The 23994-nt window shown below is 43.6% G+C and overlaps 2 protein-coding genes across 5 annotated transcripts; both read left to right on the top strand.

Annotated features, from left to right (window-relative positions):
* Window positions 1-723: 723 nt before the first annotated feature.
* RB195_006390 (uncharacterized protein) lies at window positions 724-7082 on the top strand (the record flags this gene model as incomplete). Of its 2 annotated transcripts, XM_064179444.1 has the most annotated exons (4): window positions 724-831; window positions 6806-6842; window positions 6872-6936; window positions 6999-7082. In XM_064179444.1, the coding sequence occupies 4 exons, from the start codon at window positions 724-726 to the stop codon at window positions 7080-7082; spliced, it is 294 nt and encodes a 97-aa protein (XP_064036398.1). The 2 variants fall into 2 exon arrangements, with proteins under 2 accessions (XP_064036398.1, XP_064036399.1); XM_064179443.1 differs by lacking the exon at window positions 6999-7082 and having other exon boundaries at window positions 6806-6922.
* Window positions 7083-8178: 1096 nt separating this feature from the next.
* RB195_006391 (uncharacterized protein) lies at window positions 8179-23819 on the top strand (the record flags this gene model as incomplete). Of its 3 annotated transcripts, XM_064179447.1 has the most annotated exons (14): window positions 8179-8264; window positions 11606-11641; window positions 11827-11921; window positions 15074-15197; window positions 17151-17287; window positions 17346-17454; window positions 17512-17590; window positions 18870-18989; window positions 19051-19104; window positions 20988-21050; window positions 21132-21267; window positions 22462-22747; window positions 22866-23309; window positions 23444-23819. In XM_064179447.1, 14 exons carry the CDS (start codon window positions 8179-8181, stop codon window positions 23817-23819), a joined length of 2145 nt encoding a protein of 714 aa, XP_064036400.1. The 3 variants fall into 3 exon arrangements, with proteins under 3 accessions (XP_064036400.1, XP_064036401.1, XP_064036402.1); XM_064179445.1 differs by lacking the exons at window positions 8179-8264; window positions 22462-22747; window positions 22866-23309; window positions 23444-23819 and adding exons at window positions 11437-11476; window positions 21352-21401 and having other exon boundaries at window positions 11525-11641; window positions 11766-11921; XM_064179446.1 differs by lacking the exons at window positions 8179-8264; window positions 11606-11641; window positions 11827-11921; ... (8 more) ...; window positions 22462-22747; window positions 23444-23819 and having other exon boundaries at window positions 23023-23352.
* Between the last annotated feature and the right edge of the window lie 175 nt (window positions 23820-23994).

Below are 23994 nucleotides of genomic sequence, written 5' to 3' on the forward strand. Positions count from 1 at the left end.
ATTCCACCTGAAATCCGTACCACCTCAGATTCGTGGGGTGATGTCTTTAATTGTTTCTTTTTGAGGAAATACTGTACAAAACATTGAAAAAAAAACCATTAGATCCATGCTCATCGGGAAAAGTCAGCCACTTCATACCGAAAAGCTCAACCTTAGGGTTAAGCGCCTGATTCACTCCTTTTTTGGAAGCCAAGACATTAGTGACCCTCCCCGCCTTTTTTTACACATTTAGGATTACTTCTAGTTAAAAAAAAACAGTTTAAGTATGCACGTTTTCAATTTCATCAACTCCCTACTTTTGCTGTAAATCGGAAAAATCGTCCCCCCCCCCCCCTTTTGACTGGCGTGTTCATTGAAAACAAGTAACAGACAGCTGCAACAATTATTCGTAACATTTCACCACAGCAAAGATGTAGAAAAGATTCAGATGTTGAAGGGAGGAGCCTTTTGTTCTTTCCGGAGTATACTATGCGCAAATTACTAATAAAAAAAACTCCAGCGCTCTTCTAATTTGCATCGCATTCCCTATACAAAGCTTCCCCTGCTTGCAAATCTAAATAACACCCGCGAAGTTTTGTGGTTGCCAAACACACCAACTTTATCATGAGTATCGTCATTTGCTGGAATTTTACCGCACCTGCTACCCCTCATCGTTCGTGAGTTCACAGAGGCTGTGGGCGGGGTCCCGTATATAAGGGCCGATCGGTTGCTCTCAAACACGCCATGATTCACTGTCTGCTTCTCCTGGCATTGGTCTGCACGGTCCTCGCCACAGCAGATGCACAATCACAAACATTTGACCGGCAGGATCGGGATTACCGTCCGTTACAGGTCAGTGGCCGTTTTCTGCGTCCATTTGTTTCAAAATTCCTTTAGGTGCCTACAGAACATGTTTATCTAGTAACGAACTATCCAATAAGGTACACCTGGACCTACCATGTTACCAAGAGTTTCGAGCAGTACGGAACCACTGTTCATGAACGATCGTGGATAAGAACATCAGCCGCACTCGTTTCTTTCGCTCTCGATCGTCACGCAGAAAGTGTGACGTTGACGCGTCTGAATAAATCGTCCAGTCGAGTTCAGATGAGTTCTACGCTGGACCCCGGCTCATACGCGAACGTATGAATCTATTTTATTTGCCAATGGCCCTCGGAGGCGCTCTTCTTGTTTTTAAGTCAGAACTACGAAACCCGGATTGATGTTGGTTGCGTCGGTCAAACTTTGAAAGAAATCCCTCCGGTGCTCTGAAGCCGGTAAGTACGTCCTTGGAGCAATACAAGGCCTTGTGTCTATGTAGCACAGAGGTGGAAAATTTACAAGCCGAACAGGTAGGCACGATGGTCCTGGTCCACCAGTTGCTGTATTCCTCCTTGGAATGTGCGGAGGGTTTGTACCCGTCGGACAGCCTTCAGACTGTGTTTCTTCTAGTTACGAATGCACGATCTTCATGGACTGGTTATGAACTGTCTCTTTCTCTTATTATCCGCAATCCCACACTCTTTCCTGCATAGAAGGAATGAGTGCTGTCTTTTAATTCCATGAACTCCACTGTCATTCTTCGGAAAGAGGACGATGTCGTCTGCAAGGCTAAAAGTGCATCAACACGTATGTCTCTTTGTTTCCCAACCAAGCGGTTTCATTAGGGCAGCTGCGAACAACTCGAGAACATGGTTGTTCGCAACACTTCCCACTGGTTATAATGAAGCATGGCTAGGAGTATTTGATTTGGTCGCAAATGGCTTATCTTGCTACATTTGACCCCTTCCTTAACGTCTGCTGGTGGTTTTTCCAATGAGATCTGATATTTTCTGGTTGATTTTCTAACTAGCCAGATTTTACTTCAGCGAAAAGATAGAAAGGAAATTACGATTGGATCGGGTATGTAGCTATTCTTGAAATCTTTGTCTATGCTGCCGAGTAGGGCGGTGCAAAGCATTCAACAGACATAAGTTCTCATATAATCCCCTGTTCTCGGACTTTGATTGCACATATGTGTCTTTTATTTTAGCTAACCTTTTGAATTTAACTCCGTTACTCTTATTAGGCTGCTAAGAGTATACAATTATCTCATGGATAGTATGTTTATTAAAGGAGCCGCGTTTTACTGCTATTCCTAATCGTTGAGGTTTTTCTTGGAAAGTGTGTGGACCTACACAGCGACTTGCGGGGACCAGCCGATCATCAAGTCAGTGTTTTTATCCTCCCAGACAAGTCTGATACCAATTTATCGACCCCCGTGGGATGAAAGGCTTGGTGAGCACTAGGGCGGATTCGAACTTTGAGGCCACAGCGGACCTCATACCGACTGCGCTACATCCATCCCTCTCTGCTAATCGTTGATCCTGGGAAATTAGAATGAAACCATTATTTTCGTTTGTTCGTAGAAAAAGTTTAGCAGTTGGTTGTGAAAAATGCTGACTAGAAGGGTTTTCTGTATAGATAGATAGTAAAGTATTTGTTCGACTTTTCGACTGAAGATAATGAATATATTTTTGGAACTGATGTGGTATTTCAATTCACAACTGGTACAAGAGCTTGTTGTGTACTCCTTGGCCCATACTATTTGAACTGTCTTCCTACGAAGATGTAAGCCCCACTTCTCTTTCGGACTGAGAAGCTTTTCATGAAGTTTTCAAGCTGATACGAGATTTTAGACTCCACATAGACTGTTTCGCAAAAGTTCATTGCGGAGCAATTTCCCTCTTCGACACGACACTGCCCTCAATTAACTCGAACTAATGCTTTAACACGGCTCAACCCTCAATTAACTCAAACTAATGAACATTGTGACCGCGGCGGAATCTAACGTAAAGTTCAGGCGGAATTACACCTAATTCTTTCCTACTTCATTTCGAAGTGGAGCTCTTAGAAAAACATCCCTTTCAAAAGGACCGAGGTCAAATTCAGGCAGTGCGAGTTAAGATAATATCTTGTTGTTACAAGAACTATCGGCATAGTTCAAGTTTACCCTCTCTAAATTACAGAATAATCGCTAGAAGCAACTACTAGGACAAGAAGAACTGATTATTAGTCTTCCGATGCAAGATGATTTGAGATAAGGAAACAAAAATTTTCTACTGCGGGTTTTCGTTCAATTCCTTGATCTATCACCATGAAATTTTACGTTTCATTCTGCACAAAAATGTCTTCATTCTGGAGAGTTTCGTACGTCTCATAAACGTGTCGCCAATTACAACTGCGAATATTTTTTTTCGTTCGTTCGACTTGAAGATTTAACTTGTTTGGTGGACAGAAACGGTATCGAGGAAAGATTTAAACTTGAAAAGAGGGATTTTTGGGTGTGATTGAGTATTCTGCCTTTAAAAGAACGTAATTTTCCGCCTTTCGGATAGACAGATAAACTAATCCCAAATTTTGTCAAACTACGTTTTTTGTGCATCACGTACACAGATCCGGTCAGCATTCTGATTGTTGCCGGGGGTCAATATCTGAGTTCATGCTTCATTCTTTTTGAGCGACGTTTATGGTAAATGGATGATGAGAAAAGACCTGAATAGAGAGTTGTAGCCCACCTAGTCTTTTGAAAACAGCCTTAGTATGCTGAAAAACTAAGCATAAATGCGGTAGCCATTCACGAAATGCACACAATAAGACGAATTTTTAATACTGGCTCGCGGTGCTGTTTCAAGGAATCCTCAATATGGAATAGTCCAAAGTTGCATCTGTGATTAATGTAGAATGATATTGTAATTAGGTACACAAAATAGCGCCACTTATGGCTCTCAAATTGGTACAAAAAATGACCAACTGGAACCTCTCTCTAAGCAGCTCCGACGAGTGTAAGACTACATAAAGATCTGTATTGACAGATGATCGTGGATTTTCTAGGATTTTCCAACGCTCTCGCTCTCTTTCTACTTCGTGTAGTTTCCATTTTTAGTTGCCGATTGTGTCATTTGCAACTCTGCGGCTCAGCTGTTGTAGGTTGATTGAAATGTGAAGTGTTTCACCATAAAGCGTCGTAGCCGACCCAAACATTGCTAATCGCGTATTCAGATGCGGAGTAGAAAAAGACGTTCAGCAGTTGAAACCAAAGCATATGGCTGTGCACACTTGTTGCTGCATGCAACTTCACTTTGATGAAATGATTACCTTAATTGTGTAACGTTTTAAAAACATGTACACAAAAATAGGCATTGGTTGCACACCTAAGAATAAACCCCGAGAAAGTGGATGAAAAGAGATCTGGAAATAGGCTGAAGAAAGAAAACGCTGAGATCTCAGCACTCAATTGGTTTTTTTTTTTAGATTTTCGGTGCTTTAGCAATGCTTTGGTTTGTGTCCGCAGCGGTCCTTTTGCTTATTGCGGATGGAGCGTTTCATTGTACCCGACGCCTTTCAACTAAACCTACAATTCTCCACTTCAAACAGGTGGAACCAACCGTCATTCGTAATAGTCACGAAGTCAGTAGTTAGACAAATCGCGCTGTTCTTCCTACCAAGGTATCAGACAACTCTTTGGCCAGTAGCGCTTCCACTTCGTATTAAGTTCTTCGAATAGTTCTCTTTGCCGATCCCAGATGCAAAACGCTTGATTTCTGATTTCCCCACAGATGTGATCGGGTTGCAGGCAAAGGCAGTGGCGTGGAATCCACAACTGCTTGAAATCATTTCCTGCCTTGACACGCATACATAAGGTTGGAACTTTGTGGGATTCTTTGCATTCCGTTGCTAGAATTTGGCTTCTTCGGGAGTGTCTACCTGAATGTCTTAATTGCGAATTCACAGGATGAGTCCTTTCCTCTTTTCCTCTGCTGATCAAGCTAAAATCTCAACAAAGTCAAACTTTCAAAGAAAAATGTATAAGGTATACTAGAGGAACTCAGATTTGGCCGCCAGAGGTCTGTTTGCACGAGACGTCGTAAGTTGAATCCATGCGTTCGTATTACCCTTCATACCTTGCTATCCAGGCAGATCCACCATGTTTTAGTCTTTTTCCAATATGTGCAGGTAGAAATCCAACTGCTCATTTTTCTCGTTCATCTGCTGCTGTATTTCTAAAGATTTTTATTGCCTCGACGACTTCGTCATCAACTGTTTCCAATACTGACGTAGGTTGTTCATGCTACACTAGTGGGATTGTTAGGACATTGTTCACGGATCAAGAAAGGAGGATTTGAAGGAGAATCCGTGCCAGAAATATCTATGTTGACAGGACAGATGGACGGCTTAAATGCATCACCCTACGAATTTGAGGCGGTAAGGTTTTCGTTGAACTATACCTATCGGGTCGTTGATTATGAATACAGAGGCGGTTCCGCTCATCTCTCCCTGCATTACTGTAAACAGATGGCTTCCTTACGACGTCCTCTATTGCAATGCGCCAACTTTGCGCTCCGCCCCCTCCTGCGATTCGTCGAAAATCTATTCGAACGCCCCGACAGGCGATTCATTTCATTCTAGGAATCGGAGATTTGGGGGGCGAAAAGGTGGCGCGTTGAAATAGAGAGCTTCGTAGGGAACCGCATTCCGAAGCCGCCTTTTTACAGTGATGCAGGGAGAGATGAGCGGAACCACCGCTCATCCCTACATGTATTAACTATATTCATAATCTACGACCCGATACAAGTACACTCCACCGAGAATCCATCCCACGCCAGATTCTTGGGGTGATGCCTTTAATATTGCATAGAAAATCAATGGCGTATCAATCCAGTTGGGATGTGCCAACGCGTTTTACTGCAATTTGTAATCATTGAGGTTTTGGAACGTGTGTTGGGCTATAGAATGAGTTGCGTGAGGTAGTCGATGTATAAAGTTGGTGTTTCCATTCTCCCACACACGTCTTACACCAGTTTATCGACATAGTAGAGATGAAAGGCTTGGTTGACACAAGGAACCATCGACTGTGTGGCCACAGCGGACCCCTTGCCGACTGCGGTACACCTGCCCTGCACTGCAACACTGTGTAGTCGGATCGAAATGACTCGTAGCTTGGTGCATTTCCCATGCGACGCGGCGGAACGCAGCTGCTGGGATCGCCCATCGTCAAGCTAACGTTAGTCCTACCTCGATAACAATCGCTAGCTCTGCCGCCCTGCTTCGAGCTTCGCAACTGCTCAGCTCTACATGCGTAACGAATAATGCGTATTGCTGAATATGCAACTTCTTTGGTTTTGGGCTCGGTATGGATGCTGTAAAGATAAAACTGATTTGTTAAAGGCAACATTGCACGAATCTGACCTGGTCCGGATTGCGAATTGCGGGATCGAGGGTGGTTGCGCTCATCTCTCCCTTATCGTCGGAAAAAAAACGGAGTAGAAAACGCTTTAGTTCCTATGAGGAAAGCTAGAACACGTCCTCTTGTACATGCTCCGGTATCTTCAGCCGTTCGTTCACTGGTTTCACTTGAATAGACTGGTTTTTAGGCATTCTACGACCGCTCGCATGTGGCTGTGGCGCGTGCACAAAGGTGGCGCGTTGCAGCTGAAAATCACCGTTAGAAACGACATCTTTCAGGCTGCTTTTTACGACAATTAGGAAGACGTGAGCGGAGCCATCTAGGATCCCGCAATTCCAAACCCCATTTCTAACTTTTCCCGCGGATTCCCTCACCACGTCAGATTTGTGGTATGCTGCCTTTAAACAAAAGCAGAAGAGTCACTTCACTTATGAAAATATCTTGCAGAACTTCGACGTACGAAATCTTTAGAATACCAGCGACTAAATATTGGCTTGTGAAAGAACTTCTGTGGAAATTCTCACACAGCACCTTCGAAAACATGAAAGAACAACTTTTACAAAATGTAGTGACGATATGACTAAAATAATGTGTTTTCAGTTCGGCAAGCGAGATGGCTACCGACCCCTGCAGTTCGGTAAGCGGGATTCATATCGACCACTGCAGTTCGGCAAGAGATCGCCGCTAGCCAGCGCATACCTCGTGCCAGTTCTGTGATTGTCCGTCAACACGTGTGATTTCTCGCTCTTTATCTTGCCGATTTCTCGCTAAGGATTATAGTTTGTGGTTTTAGCACAGTTCCGAGTCGGTATCGTTACTCCTCCCTCCCACCTCTGTAACTCTAATGTTGCGACTGGAAATAAAAAAATGTTGTTAACATTGATACCTCGATTGTGGTAGCACCGGTTTTTTTTTACTGTGACGAGGTGATGAAGACGAAAAAATGGTTTGAGGAGGGAGCACTCAAACTGCTCTTATCGAACTGTACTCTAGAGCGCGAAAATCGTTAACTGCCAATTTTGGATTGCGGAAAAACCGTTTACCAGCCCATTCTGAGCTCGTTTTCTTTGTTTAATGTACTAGAAGGTGCTACTTAGCTATTCACTTCCAGTAAGCCTGTTTTGGGAGTTTAGTAAAGTTTTCCCATTTGCTAATGGAGAACAGTTTTATTGCTATAAGGACGATTTTTGCGCTCTACAATTCGATTAAAGGCATCATCCCATGGATTTTGGGTGGTGCGAGTTTCACGTGGGTTATGCCTATACTGGGTCGTAGATTATGGGGAGGAGGGTGACTCCGTCCATTTCTCCGTAAAAAACGGCCCGGAAGATGCGGAGCATCCAGAAGGCTGACGCGCTCTAGTCGAACTCGCTGCAGGAAATAGTGTCCCGGAACGCTGGGCAATTGCGAAGAAATGGACGGAATCACCCTCTTCCCCACAATCTACGAGCCCGTTAGGCGTAACCCACCTGAAACCTGCACCACCCCAGATTCGTAGGGTGGTGCCTTTAAAGCAATGTTGAGTGCCCCTGAACTACCTTTTCGGCGATGTCGCAAAACGAAATCAACCAAACAGTGAAAACAAATTTGGAGTAAACAATCGCTAAATAGAAAGGCAGAAACTATGGTGGCCAGAGATCAGCGACAACACAGGTATCTCGTCAAGACGACGTGAATGAAGCTCGGTGTTGTTGCGTAAGCGGTTGGGCTCGAGCGGACGGAGCAAAGCTTGGGGTTGGGAGCCAGGTAGAACCATCGAAGCGACGAATGGTGCTAGTAAGCCCCACCTTGATCTTAGCTGCTGCGCTCCGCCGGGGTACTGTTGTAGGAGAGTAAGTATATCTGGAAGTAAATAGCTATAGTCTATACGACATGAATCACGAGTGTAGTTGCGGTGCATTTGCGTACGCGCTCGAAATGGCGCGGTGGATGCAGCAGTTGGAACCATGTTGAGACCGTCGCAAACTGCAGCGATGGCTGGTGCCAGCAGGGATTTCACCGCGCTCCTAGCCACTACGCTCCAACGAAGCGCCTCGAAAGAAGCCGCGTACGCAATTGCGTACGTGCTTCATGTCGTTTTGACCCTACTATAAATCAATCAACTAAAATCAAATCAATCTATTCGTCATAGAAAGAATAAGGAAGTTCTGAGAATAGCTGTTCAGGTACTTTGGCTTTCTTTCCTGGAGCTTTTCGCATCCAAAAAGAAGATTGAAATTCTGCAGGTGGTGTCTCTTTCCCAAAAAAAGGGAGGAAGCTCTATCCGCGTAATCTCAGCTTCCACAGATCAATTCCAACAAATTATTTCTATCTGGTAACCCGAAGCGATGCGGTGTTTATAGTTAACCGCAGCTTCTAAAGCGTTTTCATGTTTCATGTTACTACTGTCAATGAGATTTCGTTGAAGAAGTGGATGTGGAAAAGGTGTTTTCTGCAGAAAATGTTACTTTCTGCTATTATAATGAAAAACCGAAATGGAAGTGCGATGGTTGTATTTATCACTTCACCTAAAAAAACGGTTCAAGCGCTGGCTCACTGCATAGCAAATAAATGAAGGTTACTGAGACGAAGAAAATAGTGATTATGATTGCTATCGTATTTGTAAATGGATATGATTCAGAGAAAAACCTGTTTTTAACTAAAGAAACACCTGTAGTTTGTCTCGGAAAGTCGGAGTACAAAATTGGCGACGAACTGGGTACAAACTGTTGAATACCAAGGTTGTGTGTGATTGGATTATGTGACGCAATTGTGCAGTGTATTACCGGATGATCTTCTTCCTAATGATTAGTGTGGTCGGGTCGAAGGGTGGTGTAGTTGCGAAAGCGGACGCGTTCGAAGTGGAGCGGTCAAACTGGAAGCTGCGGTCGAGGTGGAATATCCTTGTTAGCATTTAGATTTCGACTTTGCTCACCTCATTTACTTCATTAGAACCGAAGAACTCCATGTTACAGCACAAATTTACGTGCTACTTAATATTATAGTATAATATTAATATTTAATATGAGGACTATGTGATGACGTGGTTGGCGTCGGTGAAATCCTACTAAGATTTAACCATTCTTTTGACATCAATTTAGAATCGCTTGAGATTCATGAATAGAATTCGAGAATACGTGTATGTAATTGTTGGCGATGGTCTGCTGATATGGGGATGTCCTCGTACGAAACGATTGATGGCTTGGTTTGCTGACTGATATCAGTGTTTTTATTCTTCTTGAGCAAATCTGGACAAACCCAGGAAAGGATAGATGGAATTTCTGGATGGCCTGAGGCGTTGGAGCGTCTAGACAGCAGAGATTCTTAATACTCTACTATGAAAAAGAAGAACGATTAGATTCAACTTTCTTTCGAAGTATGACTTCAAGAACTTTATTGAAACTGTTGGTAGAACAAATACAACTCTACAAAATGTTCGTTGAACCCACAAGTATCAATATAGGACATTGACATCTTGCCAGAAAAAAGAAAAAGATAAGGTGGAACTGGCAGATTAGTAGAGAAAGAGGTTGCTCCCGTTCTGAGAACTACAGTCGGGGTGCGGAAGAGCGAGCATTCCGCCGCGAGCGCACCGTCTACGCAAGTCTACACTACTCAGGTTGTAAAACGACATGAAGCCGGTGCTGTAGTGCAAGCGCCTGCGGTCGAAGCGGTGCGGTGAAGCTAGCGGCTGGGGCCGAGATGGGACCATCGCGGACAGACGCAGTGAGTGGTGCTAGCGAGGGTCATCCTCGCTACGTCCCACTGCAGGATAAAGTGTCGTCGCTATTATTTCCCGAAGCTCTAACTTACTTTTTTCTCTTAGTAACTTTAGCTTTTGTGTCATGGATCCTCCAAGACTAATGCTCAGGCCTCAGGGCCCCGATTGATTTGATTATTTACTTCGAGAAATAAGGGCGTCACTGAGTGCCCCCCTCCCCCCAACGACACTACCCCACCGCATCGCCTCGGGTTACCAGATAAAAATAATTTGTTGGGATTGATCTGTTGAAGCTGAGATTACACAGGTAGAGTTTCTTTCTTTTTTTTTGGGGAAACAGACACCACCTGCAGGATTTCAATCATACTTTTGGATGCGAAAAGCTCTAGAAAAAAGCCAAAGTACCTGAACGGCTATTCCCAGAACTTCTTTGTTCTTTCTATGACGAATAGAACGCGTCCTTCCAAATGACTAACCTTACGGAGAGAAACTTCTCTAAGAAATTCGCCAACAAGTTGAATGGGGGGAGGATGTATTCCCTATCATCCAACAGAAGTTCTTGGGATCCTATTGGAGTTGGAAACGACCAGGTAACTGAGATCTCGTGTTCTACTTCAAACAAAGCTCACACAGATCCCACTTGAACTGACGTAGTTCGACTTTGATAATTTGATAGCTGTACAGACACGTCTTCAAGTTAAGTACAAGTGCGCTTTATAAATGTAAATGTACCAAGACAGAACTGACGAATGACACTACTTCTTACGCTTTTAGTGAGTTCATTTTCTTCACAGCTTTCTTCACATCTTTTCTGGATTAGTTGGCCCTATATTTCTGCGGAACTGCATTGAAGGCAACGTATCACGAAAATGCGCTGAAAAGACACTGACTTGGTGCATCGGCTAGCACACTGACACATTCGTAAACTTCAGAAGAGAAGTGAAGGCGGAAGCGCATCCAAGCGGATTGAATAGCGCAACACAGTGCATCCTTTATCCTTGAACATGAAATTCATGGAAACCTGATGGACAATATAGAGTTCAGGGCGTAGATTGCGAATATAAGCGTGCTCCTGCTCAACTCCTCTCAAAAAATGTCGTGAGAAATCGTGTTTTTCCCACGAGAAACGTGAGAATGCTCCACCCTTGTGCATACGCCGCAGCCACGAGAGAGCGGACGTACAGTTGAGTCGAGAAGACATGAAGCACGGAGAGTTGAGCAAGCGGCTGCGGTCGAAGCGGCGGGGTTGGGATCGTGTAAAGATCCTCGCTACTGCCATTTCCTCATGGTCCCACCTCGATTCCAACCGCTGTCTCCATCGCACCGCTTCGTGGGCAGCCGCTTGCGCAACTGTCCGTGCTTCGTTTTGACTCGACTATAGATCAATGAGTTCTTTTTACAGAAGTTTCAAGAAAGACTAATATATACACCGCTGAAGGGGCCGGAGCGTGCACAAGGAGGGCGCGTTCCAACGCACCGCGTAGGAACAAGCGTGGCTTCTGACGCCGTTCTTCAGGACGACTAGGGAAAGATGGGCGTAATCTTCATCCCGAATTCTATGTTCCCATCAGGTTTCCACACCAAGTCAACTTCGTAATATTTTAATTTTGTGCCTTAAGGTGCTCATCAAAGAACTCCTACGGTTCTTATTTCTGATAAACCAAATAAGGAAGTCACGTTCGAATTTCGCGGCGCTTTAGTGTTGGTCCACGGGGCGGAGTGTGTCGCAGTCGGCTGTGAGTTTAGATACTGTTTTCGCCACCGCTGACTGATATCGCACATTCTGTGCCAAACTTTCGTATTGATCATATACAGAGAGCAATAACTTGTACGGTCGTTCGATTTTGGTGATCGTTCCAGTTTCATTCCGTACGCGTCTAGTGGATTTTGTTCTATTTTTGTCATTTATCGCTTACATCAGGAAAGCTGACATGAGCAACATAGCAGTGTTCCAGAATGTGTTTGGGCATTCACCAGTAGTAAGGGTTTTTTGCCCAGGAAGAGTGAATCTTATCGGTAAGCTGTTTTATTGTTCTCATCCTTTTGTTTTCGCTTGGTTTCTTCACTGAAATACTACGTCTTCAGTATCAACAATGAACAGTAACCTTTCACGCACCTATTGGAGTACTAAACACCGATGAGTCGTATTAAATCAGATCATTTCTTTTCTTATGTTTTCAATAGGATACGAAGAGCAAAGATTCATTCAGTGCGAAACGTGTTGCATCGATGTGACGCATTCTCGGTGTAGGAGCGCACAGGTTCCTCTCCGCAGAGCGCAACAATCTCCTGTCCTTTTTTGTGGCTCTTCATCTTTTTTAAAATAAACTATGAGAAGAAATACGTAGTCTTACCAAAATTCTTCTACATTCGTTCTGTAGTTTGCTTTGCTGCTAGGGCACCCTTATAGCTCTTAATTTGTAGGGACTTATTTCCTTCAGTTCTTTGTGCAGTGCGTATGATTGGTTTTTTTTTTCGTAACTGTAGCTGTAGTGATATCGTAACTGTAGTGAAATCCCAAAATCCATCTTAAGATAATGCTAACTGTGGACATTTACAAGAAAATTGGAGCAGAAATCCGATTCCTGCAAGCTGAGGTTCTCGAAGAGATTCCTTGCGATGCAAATCGCACGTAAAAAACAGCACCGTAATTAAATTTCTGCGAACTAAGATTTAGAGACTCCCTAGGAGCACAGCAAATAGCAAAATTGTTGGAAAAGAAGTTTGCTTAGGAAACGTAACCCTTTTCAGGAACTATTATATCATAAAAGAGAAACACTACGGAAAACAAGAAGGAAAAGGGGAACCCCTTGTCGCGCTCTGTGGAGAGAGGGAGCAGTGTACGTTTTCACCAAGGACGCGATGCGTCTCCAATCCGGCCTTGCATTGGTTTTGTTTTCATTACTGTTGCGTCCTTGGAGATAGTTGTTGTTTCCGTGGTTAGCAGTGGTAATCGAACAAAGTTAATCAACTCACCATCTACAACGACATCCCTAAATAAGATATGGTCACCTGATGATCCAAATTAATTTGATTACATACATCATTTACAAGGATCACCTAAATTAATAGGAATCACACCTTATTAACCCGCTAAAATTGACTTTTGTGATAAGACTTAGCGCAAAGGTCATTTTGAAAAATTTGTGGAAAGCGGTTGTATCGGTTGGTTCAGCAGAGAGCGCAGCTTGTGCGATTAACATCGCTCTTGTTGTGGTGGTGGCCTAGCAGTTGCATACGGGCATCACTAGTGAGGTCCTCTTGACTCTTGCAGGTGAAGAAGGTACGGTTGACAGACCGCTGAACAGACCGAAAGCAGTCATCAGATCGCGACCAGCGACAATGAAGGAAGATGGAATGGGTTGGATGCTGTGGCGTGCTTCGATATGTGAAGAAGAATGTCTGGAGGGCATCATTAGTCGGACCATTGTTTTTGGTACCTTTTAGAAGATTAGAAGAAGACGTTCAATAGATTTCTCGGCTGGAAGCACTCATCAGATGAAGCAGCACACGGTGTGTACGTATGCTACTTGGATAATAATATGTCCGCAGAGCATCATCAGTCGGTCATTGTTTTTCATCTTCTGGAGCGGACACTTGAAGGTTCTTCAAAGCTTGCCTATTCTTGAAAGTGAAACCATGGCGAACGGTATGGAATTCGGCGAAGTTGACTTGACTTCAGGTACCCGAAACGCTTAGGCGAGAGAGCAGCAAAGACTATGTGGTCTCAAAAAAATAGGCACTCTTGCTAGGTCGTTATGCTGTCGCGCAAATGAATGTCTTTGGCAGCCGTTGATGACAGCGTCAGCTTGTCCGACGTCTTTGGTGTTCCTAGGCTCGATGTCGAAATTGCAAGAATGTGAACCTCCAGCGTTGAAGCTGGTTCGCAGTAAAAGCCGAGAGTCCTTTCCTAGATCCGAAGATGGCTGGGATTGTGATCTGTAAGCAGGACGAAGTGACGTCAAGTATAACAGTGGGATTTCCGAACAGAGCGAATCCAAGGTGAGTACTTCTTTGGCGCGATCGAAGGAGTAAATGGCGCATCTCAAGGACAAAAGATCTGTAGTAATTGATACGACTAAAGAATGATCGGACCTGGGCGATTCGGTTTTGACCCTCTGCACGGGACATGTTACATATGTTATGTCTTTTTGAGAGTTGCACACAATACTGTGTATAGTTGGGTCAAAACGATATGAAGAGCGGCGCAGTCGCGTAAACGGCTTTCGAGTTGGCGCAGTGGAGCGGTAAGGTTCGAGTCCATCCTTGCAGTTCGCAATGGTCGCACCTAGATTTCTACCACCATATCCACCGCGCCGCTTCGAGCGCAACCGCTTACGGAAGTGCACAGCGCTTCGTACCATTTTGACCAACTATAGGTGAGCTGGGACATCAGGAACCTGCAGTTGTCGGTGCGGACGCAGAAGCTACAGGCGGATATTCTTGAGAAAGGGGCTTTCAAATTGGCTTTGTGCTCGGGATTAGTGTAGCCGGTGACATCACGTGGCAAGCAACACGTTGATTGTAGAGATTATGGAGTCGATAGTCTGCTGGAAGATGCCATATACATCGGGTATCAAAACATCGGTAATCGAAACTGGTTGAACAAGGTTGGTAAAGAAAAATTAAAGCGGTGAAGGATACCGACTACCGTAGGTGCGATAGGGAGAAGCTGGACCCTCTTCAGGTGAAGGGGGTTCAGCGCATGGGGTGCAGCTCAAGTGAAGGGGGTCCTTTCGATAGCCGTCCAAAAGTGAAGAGGATAGTTTCGCCAACCGTTTAAAAGTGAAGGAGATCCTTTCCCTAACCGTTCAAAAGTGAAAGGGGTCAGAGCACCGGCTCCGACTAACGCATCCATGCACTGAAACTGTGTACATTTGCTGCATTTGTTGTGTTCTCTCTGTCTTAAATATGCACCCTTTTCACCTTTTCCGTTTACTTCTCGAGAAGTCTCTTATTTACTCGTAGCGCAGGATGTCTGGCATCTCCTTCCTGGCTAGGATGTAGCACCGCTTTTGGTTCATAACCCATGTTCATTTTTTTTTTGCAATCCTTAAGATTGCAGTGGTTATCGCCTTAGATGTTTTTAACTTCTCCGTTGTTTGTATGGATAGAAACAAGCTTCTTTTTAATGCTTAGAGAGTTTTTTCTTTGAGGTTGTATTTTAGGAGAACACATCGATTATCATGGGTATGGAGTTTTTCCGATAGCAACAGAGGAGGGAACTGAAACTCTTGCTGCTCCCAACGGAAAGGGGATTATTCGAATTGCGAATGTGAATGAACAATATCCGTTCGTTCTTTTTTCTTTACTTCTCAACGTTGTACTTTCGCCAAGAGAGTGCGCAAATAATTTTCTCTTCAACTATTAAAGCAAATAATTCAGCCTTTGTCGCTGAGAATAAGTTAGTAACTCTTGTAGGATGAATATATAGTCGGGTCAAAACGACATGAAGCATAGTACTGTTGCTCGCCTTCGGCTGCGCTCGAAGTAGTGCTTCAGTTTTGGAGGGCAAACGGCAAGACAACAGATAAAACTTATGTAAAATGACTTTGCCAAGGCTGCGTAATTTTCTTCATGTATTGTTTCATGAAAAAAGTTGACAACTACTAGAAGACGTGCAAGAAAGAACTACGAGGAACTTTTCGTGTCCTGCGGAAACGGACGAGTGCGCGCACATCTAGGTTGCGTCGTACCGGTGCAACATGTTTACGCGAAATGTACATGCAGTAGAAAATGGTGCTCAGGAGCCAAATACAAAACCACTACTTTACACCTTGTACAGGTTGTGTCAAAATTGTTGACTTACAGGTTGTATCAAAATTGTTGACTTACAGGTTGTATCAACACATTAAAACAGGGAAAGCCAAATATTCAAACGAGAAAAAGCGTTTGAGGCTGCTCCCTACATTTGATTTCAACTTGGACACAGTCCTTTAATCTTTGTACAATGTGATTGCACGTGGCACGTAAAGTGAGTTGATTTTTTTGTTTTGGCGGGTGTACTGTAGCGGTTAGAGGTCCTGGATACCTGCACGATCGATCGGAGGTTCGAATCTGTCCCAGTGTTCACCAGGCCTTTCATCCCTCCGGGGTCGATAAATTGGTACCAGACTTGTCTGGGAGGATAAAAACACTGACTTGGCACATCGGCTAGCCATCGCAAGTCATTGTATAGGCCAGTTCTACGTTCGTAAACCTCAAGCGACTCCGAATAGAAGTGAACGTGGTGGCGCATCTCAAGCGGATTGATTAACGCCAGATATTTTATCCCTTAGAAGAGCACTCGAAGAAAAAAGTTGGTTGTAGTGAAGTTAAATGCTCGCATTTAAGATGGGGATGTAGATACACTCAGAAGTCCCTGTGAGTTGTTTCAAACCTGGACTCATGCATCGCTCTGGCATTAATATATAGTGTAATTCTGTTTTACTTTCCGCTACAATTTTTTCGGAGCGAAGTTTGTCCAAGAATGGTGGTGGTGCAAAGTTCCAAGCAAAGATAAGAGGGAACAAAACTCCGAAATCAGTATATATATATATATATATATATATATATATATATATATACCATAGGGAAATTTGTTCTCACTTTCTCCAACTCCTCAGTATCTTCTTTTGTCGAAGCAATTGCTTGTTCGAGTAGCTACCACGTCAAAGAAGAAGGAAGAAGAAATGGGCAAGGACTATCTGGACGGCACAAGTTACACGTCACTTTGAAAATTTAGTACTTGCACACAATACTCTGTGGGGTCAAAACGACATGAAGAGCGGTGCAGTTGCGTAAGCGGCTATCCAATTGGCGCGATGGAGCATAGTGGTTAGGATCGTGTAAGGATTCTCGCTACCGCCACCTATCTCTGCAGTTCGCCATGGTGCCGCCTCGATTCCATCAGCTGTCTACACCTCACCGCTTCAAGCGCAGCCGCTTACACAACTTTCCGTTGCTTCATGTCGTTTTGACACGACTATGTATTCTCACTTATCTTTCTCTAATAGAGCAATGAAATTCTTAGGAAACTGGTCCGCCGCATCACGAACACGAAAATGTGTTTGTGATAAAGGCATTTGCCATCAGTTCTGGATATTTGCGATACTTGCGATATGGGGCGCTCATGCGTCACGCAATGAAGAGTAAAGTTACCGTTAGACATCTTACTACAGTGATTTGCGTTGTGGAAGAACTAGATCGTAATTCCACTCCAGGAATAGGCACTTCAAGTTTGACTAATTTGTGCACTGTTTGCAGTGAACACACAGTATCTTTGCCTTTCGAATGGTCAGGAGCTTCACCTCCGAAATGGTACGACTATGTACTTTGCGGCTGGAAGGGCGTCATGGAGAGACTGAATTGTGACCAGATTGGATTCGATTTGTTAGTGGAGGGTAGGTCATGCAGTTTGTTTCAGCGCCGTGGGTTCCATTGAACGGCCGGAATAAACAGGTTCAATTCCGCCGTCTTCTGGTCTCTCGAGCAGTTCTTCGCTAGTTTGCAGTGCTGCTCTTACCGCGTGGATGATTCACACAAAGGAAACATTTGAAAGCATTAGGAAGTAATACATTGTTAGGATCCTACTTTTGCAATCCAACTGTTCTTTACACTTATCTAGGGAAGATCTTGCCGACCTTTGTGCTATTGCTGAACACTATGTAGGAACACACGGAGGTGGGATGGACCAAGCTGCTGAGGTACTGCTCGTTCTTGAACTTGAGCATAAGCGGCTTATCTGCTTATATTAATCATGTTAACCAATTTGCAAGAAGGTGCAAGTTTTTATGATTATTTTTTATGCTAAAAAAGTCGGTTGCCCTGTTACAGCTCTGATCTCTCAGTGTACACCGTTGAGAACACTCAGAAGGTTGCAATGTTCTTCAGTTAACTGAGGGCTTTTTTGCAACTTCTTATGAACGAACCTTTCAGAAACTTTTTTTTTCGGTTACTCCCAATAATCATGTTCGGAATCGGAGTATTTCTGGAAAACCGTATGGGTGTTTTTTTACTGTACCTCGGATTAGAGATAAATAAATCAGTGAATTCGATGCTTCAACGCAAATTGAATGCTATTAAATTTATTACAATAACAATGTCAACTCTCATAAATATGGATAGGAACTGTTGTACCAAAAGTGATGAATATTCTGAAGCGTAAAAGTTCGACCCTCTTTGAATCTTGGTTCAAAGATTGTCGATTGTCAGATCGACAATATTTATGCTTTATGGAAGAAAGTACCAACATTGTTGTGCTGCGTTTGAATGTTTCATGAAACACTGTTTTCGAGGCGTTCTTGGATAAACTCTAAAAGTCTAAAAAATGGATAGAAAGGAAGAGTTCATGACCATGATCAACGACCTTGCTCTATCAAGACGTATGCGGGTTTTGATCTGCGGGGTCATATGTGAGTCACATCCTACTTAGTATTAGCCGAGCGATTTTGTCAGGTCCGCTAACATCACGGCGACTTGGCTGCTTGGGTAAGCACAACGACTTAGGCTCTTTTGACTTCGGTTTTTGATGTAGCATCTTGTGCAGTGATGACCTAGATGAGGCATTTGATATGTTAAAAGTGATCTGACTTTCCAGGCTCTGGCGAAGGCGACGACGCTGAAACTTTAAGCGTACTATTAAATTAGTATCACATATGATTCAGTGTGTTTAACATGATTCAGTTTGCAAAATTTTCTCAGTACACACACACACGCGACGTGCTGCCTTCTTCGCCCTTCAATTGAATATGCATCACTATCGTCAGCCTTAACACTTCTCTGAATTTTGTGTATACGCTTCCCAAATGCGCACCTTTAAACAATGTTTAGGCGAAGAAAGAGACCTACATTTTCCTTAATCTCAGGCAAGAGATCAGATGAAATGCTTCTGCTGAGAAACAGTTATTGTAATATCGTTATTCATTACTGATGTTGGAATGGATTGTGTTTATTGAGTCATCTCTGAAAAAAAAAAAAACTCAGGTTTTGGCTGTGAAGGGAAGCGCACTCAGGATTGACTTTTTCCCTCTCAAATCTCGGGTAATCAGTTTGCCACCACTAGCCTCTTTCGTTGTGCTTCATTGTGGAGAGGCTCTCAATAAGGTTTCAGTTCTCTTACACTGTGTTTTAATTTAAAAATGTTAGATTCCATATCTCGTTTCAGGCTGCCACTTCACATTACAACGAACGCGTTTCGGAGGGGCGTTTGGCAGGCAAGGTACGTTACATTGACTGAATTCGTGACAAATTCATGTACAAGAATTTTTATTTGGTTCAGAAATTCTTCTACTGCATGCTTGAAGTAATGAAAACCTATGTGTGCCGATATTTTTCTATTGCTTAACATTTTATCAGGAAAATTCTTCGCAGATCATGCTGTCTGTGAGGTTGTGCACGTCATAGGTGCTGCAGAAAGGGGCCGAACACTATTAAAGCGAAGTCGTTTCTTGTGTAAAGGGTTGTTAGCCTGGAAAGGGAGTCTCCAGGTTCTTGAAACCTCATTCAATCCATTTATGTTCGGCATCACTGACCGCACATTGATTAGCCATTGGGCGCTTTGCTTGTGAATGTCTGTGGCCAAGTTTTCAACAATGGAGAAATCAATTGCTTTTGTAATTGTCACGTCAAAAATTTTTTACAGTATAACCTGCTTGGGTGAAAACCTAACGAAATACTGACCGTTAAATAAGTGCAGTCGAAGACAATCCTAGTTTTTTTTTTCTTAGAAAATGGGTTGAGCAGCGCACTGTTGACCAGCTCTTAAGTGCTCTTTTATCATATCTCCAATTGTCTAGCAAGAGAAACTTAGGTTGTGTCTTCCACCTCTTCTGCTCTATCAAGAAAAGAATTTCTTCGGCTGTTATATGTCACCTGGTATAGTGTTTTCCCAAGTTTCTTCAAAGAAAACTTCATCAGTTGACAGTTCACCACTGAAAGTGAATAGCTGAGTTGGTCGGGGGATGAAGATGTCCTATGTCATGGATCCATGAAGACTAAAGCCTAAGCATTAGTCTTCATGGATCCATGACATAGGATAAAGCTACTAAGAGAACAAAGAAAGATAGAGCTGGAACTGCTTATGCTTATGCTTTGCCAAACTCTCCTGCAAGCTTACTGGAGGTGAATAACTAAATCATGAACGTTCTATGAACGAACCGCTCAAAAGAGCAATTCGATTACAACAGCGCTCTTCCCACCCCCAAATAGATTTTATCCGTAAAAATTTACTATTCGTGCACATTGCTGCGCTCTCACTGCTCCTTGGTACTTTTATTCACAGCTAATTCAACTTCGCCTTCCAGTTCCTTAAAGTTTCTGATTTTTGATCACCAGCGCCTTTTTTTTCGAAATGGAACTTTATTCTTATTTTGCACGTCGAAGTCCTTTTTCTCTGATATCTTGTTGTTGCTCGCAATGAAATATTTCTTTTTCCTGTAGATCTCTTCAGAATTTTCATTTCTGCGCTTTTTCTTTTATGTTTTTTTCCTTGCGGATGTAGTAATCGATAGCGAAGTTATGTCTTTGAAGAGACAATACTCTAATTTTTATAGCTAACTTCACAATATATATTTTTATTGTGAACTGCTACACAGTCGTCAAGTGTTCGCATCCCGGTAAATTCTCTAAATTCTGAGATCTCCGTCCCCTTGGTGACTTTCCCTCCCGACACGATATCCCCAGATTAGTTTAGTGCATAACTGTAAGTGGCAAAAACGCGTTCGAAATGAACATTCGCGCTATACGTTCATAGATGGTTCGCCCAACATTGCTTACTCTAATTTCTTGCAATTTAGTTTTACGCTGTACAGTTTTAGAAAACTTCGTTTTCATGCATTTCACACTTTGCGCTTGTTTCTCAGTAGATAGTATCCAAAGTGCTCGTTTGGAAGTTTTTCCGTTGAAAACTTTAACTCTATCATTTTCGAGACTTTTTCAACGGATACATTTCATTATATTTGAGGATCTTTCAGGCTCGAGTACTGTTATATCCACTATTTTTAGTTCATTTAGAAGACTTTGATCTGTGCAAGTATTTGGACTGACTTTTCTTTAGTGAGGTTAGTGAATTTTAGTGAGTTAGTGAATTTTAATGGTTTTAAGCTTCTACTGAAGAACCATGGGACAGGAACGAATCCTCGCTCGTGGCGCTTAAAGGATGTCCAGGTTTATATATAGAGCATTGCTTATTTTTTATTTAAACCTCTTCAAAGCTATGCTTTGTGGCGAAATAAGCTATGTATACAGGAAGCTCTTGGAAAAACCCTTGAAGAAATGTTGGAACTGTGCGAATGCTTACCCGTTGAGGCACCTCGCGAGCAGCTTGAAGATCTACTAACAAAAGAAGTGGTTGCTGAATGTCTTACTTCGAACACCCAACACTGTAAGCTTCCTGCATGTGTATGATCAAAAAACATAACAAAAGGGTTGTTTAATGTTTTGAATTTTTGCAATATAGAAATATCAGGTCCTATCCTGCGACCTCCGCAGTTCGATTTTCCTACTTTTGTCATGTGATGTCTACCATTTTTTTTTCTATCTCAAAGGTTCGTCCTTGTGAGGTTGAGGGATCACTTGATGGAGTCACACACTACACTATGTAGATGTTGTTGGTAGAAGTACATCTTCATTTAGTTGCATGAACCATGGGATCACATAGCAATCAGATCTCAATATTATAACACGTAAAAAAGACAATTGGAGCAAATGCAAATAAGCGGCATCACGTAAGGACCGAGCCAAAAAGCAAATGGATGTTAGACCGAGAGCTGAGTAGTGTCCTACGAATCCAGGGAGTGGAAGGCTCAGTTGAATCAAGGCATCTCATCACTTTCGATTTTGTGACACTTGCAAACTATGTCCTCATCTACTACTAGAGACAGCTGAATTGTTAACGTTGCATTTAAATGTAGTTCTGCCAAAATTACGTGTATAGACAGTTCATAAGAGAGATTGCAGCAATCCCATTATATAGGCAAAAAATTAATTCGATGCGAATTCCCATTTCAACATGCAAAGTGGATACATGTAAGCAAACTCATCTAGTTAACCTAGAACGCTCACTGTATAGGATCTTTGCTCCGCAATTGAACCCAAGATCAAGATATACGGAACAAAATTTAGAAGATGAGAAGTGTAAATTTTGGGAGCTTGTACCCGATCACCTATACGTGTACTATCCGTATCCATCCTTCGGACTTGAAATCCAATTTGAACTTGCAAAACAACTACCACATGTACTATCCACACCCATGTACACTCGCTCTATGTGTGTATTTTTGTCTTTTCATGTGATTCTTCTCCGTCTTTTTTCCTACACTTATGTCTGGCGAAACCTGGAACACGCTTGTTCACAGTTATGTTCGCATCTGGTGATTATCAGTGCGGTGTGGGAGGTTACCTTCGGCACGTATTGAAATGAGATTTTGGTTTGTATCTTGCATCCCTCACGGATCTCCCTCAGTACAGCCGGTTAGTCGCGAGGCTACGTGGCGCGTCCCGGGTGGCGAATAGGGGGCTAATCGCGGACCAAAAGCAACTTTGTCGCCAGCCTGCCCAGAGGCGCGGGTGGATTCAGGGGATGGGCTCCCTGTTTCTGCTGAGCCAGGACCGACTCATAACATCCTTGTATCCCGCACGTCGATCCGGCCAAAAACCTGCAATCAAGTGACTGGGAGGTGCAAGGGAGGCGGTTTGGAGTCGCCTCCAACAAATAAGCTCCACATGTCCACACCGGGAGAACGAAAGTTCTCCCAGAAACTCATGGGACTAGAGGCTTGCAACCTGCCCATGGGTTTTAAAATTTCTTTGCATGTCACAGTAACAGAAAAGAGTCTCCTAATTCCGGAGGAAAGCCTGGTACGGTAGCTCCACGAAGGACGGGGTTGCCGGAGCCTTGTAGGCTACCGAAACGGAAAAGGACTAGGATGGCGATCTGTACTTATAACGCACGTACGCTTGCATTGGAAGCGGCCATCGAAGATCTGATGATGCCAAGAAGATTAAGTACGACGTCATCGGACTGACAGAGACTAGACGACATCACCCTCTCAACGCCGTATATGAAACTGGAGAAGAACTGTTCTTGGGAAAATGCGACAGAGGTGTTAGTGGAGTTGGCGTCCTCGTCAACACGAGTATGGCAAAGAACTTAGACTCCTTCGAACAACTTACGACCCGAATCGGATGTCTGCGGATGAGAAGATGTGGCCCAACATCAGCTTTGACTATCTTCGTTGCTTACGCTCCAACATCAAGCTACGAAGAAGTCGAAGCTTTCTATATGGAACTGGAGAAGTTCTACCGAGAAGATCATGCCTTCTACAAGGTCATTGGTGAGTTCAACGCAAAAGTTGACCCAAGAAGAACGCCTGAGGAACTTCACATCGGGACCCACGGCCTTCAATGGAGTGAGCAGGGAGAAAGGTTTTCCGCGTTTATCATCAAGACTATGATCGATGGGAACTAGCAGTTCCAGAAGCTCTCCTCTCTAAGCTGGACGTGGAAGTCACCCGGTGGAGGGTACCGTAATGAAATGACCACATCATCGTCAATAAAAGGTTCTGCCTGACGTACGTCGCTGTTGTGCCAAAGTTCTATACGGGATCGGACCATCGCTTCCTCCGAGGAAGATTCTCCTTCACAAGGAGAGAGGAGAAAGCCGCCAAATTCAGAGAGCGAGATCCCAGAACTATCATTAACTGGGATCTCTTCGCTACGCTAGCCGGCTTTTCGGAAGGTTCTGCAAAGTACAACATCGACGAGGAATACGACCGGCACGTTAAACACCTTCACGACTGCACGAAGAAGTTTGAGAGTTTCAAAACCACCAAGAGACGCCTGTATCTTGAAACTATTGAGCTGATACGCCAGCGTGGAGCAGCACGAGCCGCAGGGAACTCACGTCCGAGCTCGCAAGGCTTTGCAGGGAGGTGATAAAGGAAGACCTTAAAGAGAGAAGAGCAGAAATGCTGGCTGAAGCTGCAGAGGCGGGGAAAAGCATCTGTTGTGCCTGTCGAGACTTCGCCAGTTGCAAGACGAGGATGACCGCTCTCCGGAACCCGAAGGCAACAGCCATTGGAATACGACCGGCACCTTACCATCGAGAAGG

Source organism: Necator americanus, chromosome I (genome assembly GCF_031761385.1).
Source record: "Necator americanus strain Aroian chromosome I, whole genome shotgun sequence".
Taxonomy (NCBI): domain Eukaryota; kingdom Metazoa; phylum Nematoda; class Chromadorea; order Rhabditida; family Ancylostomatidae; genus Necator; species Necator americanus.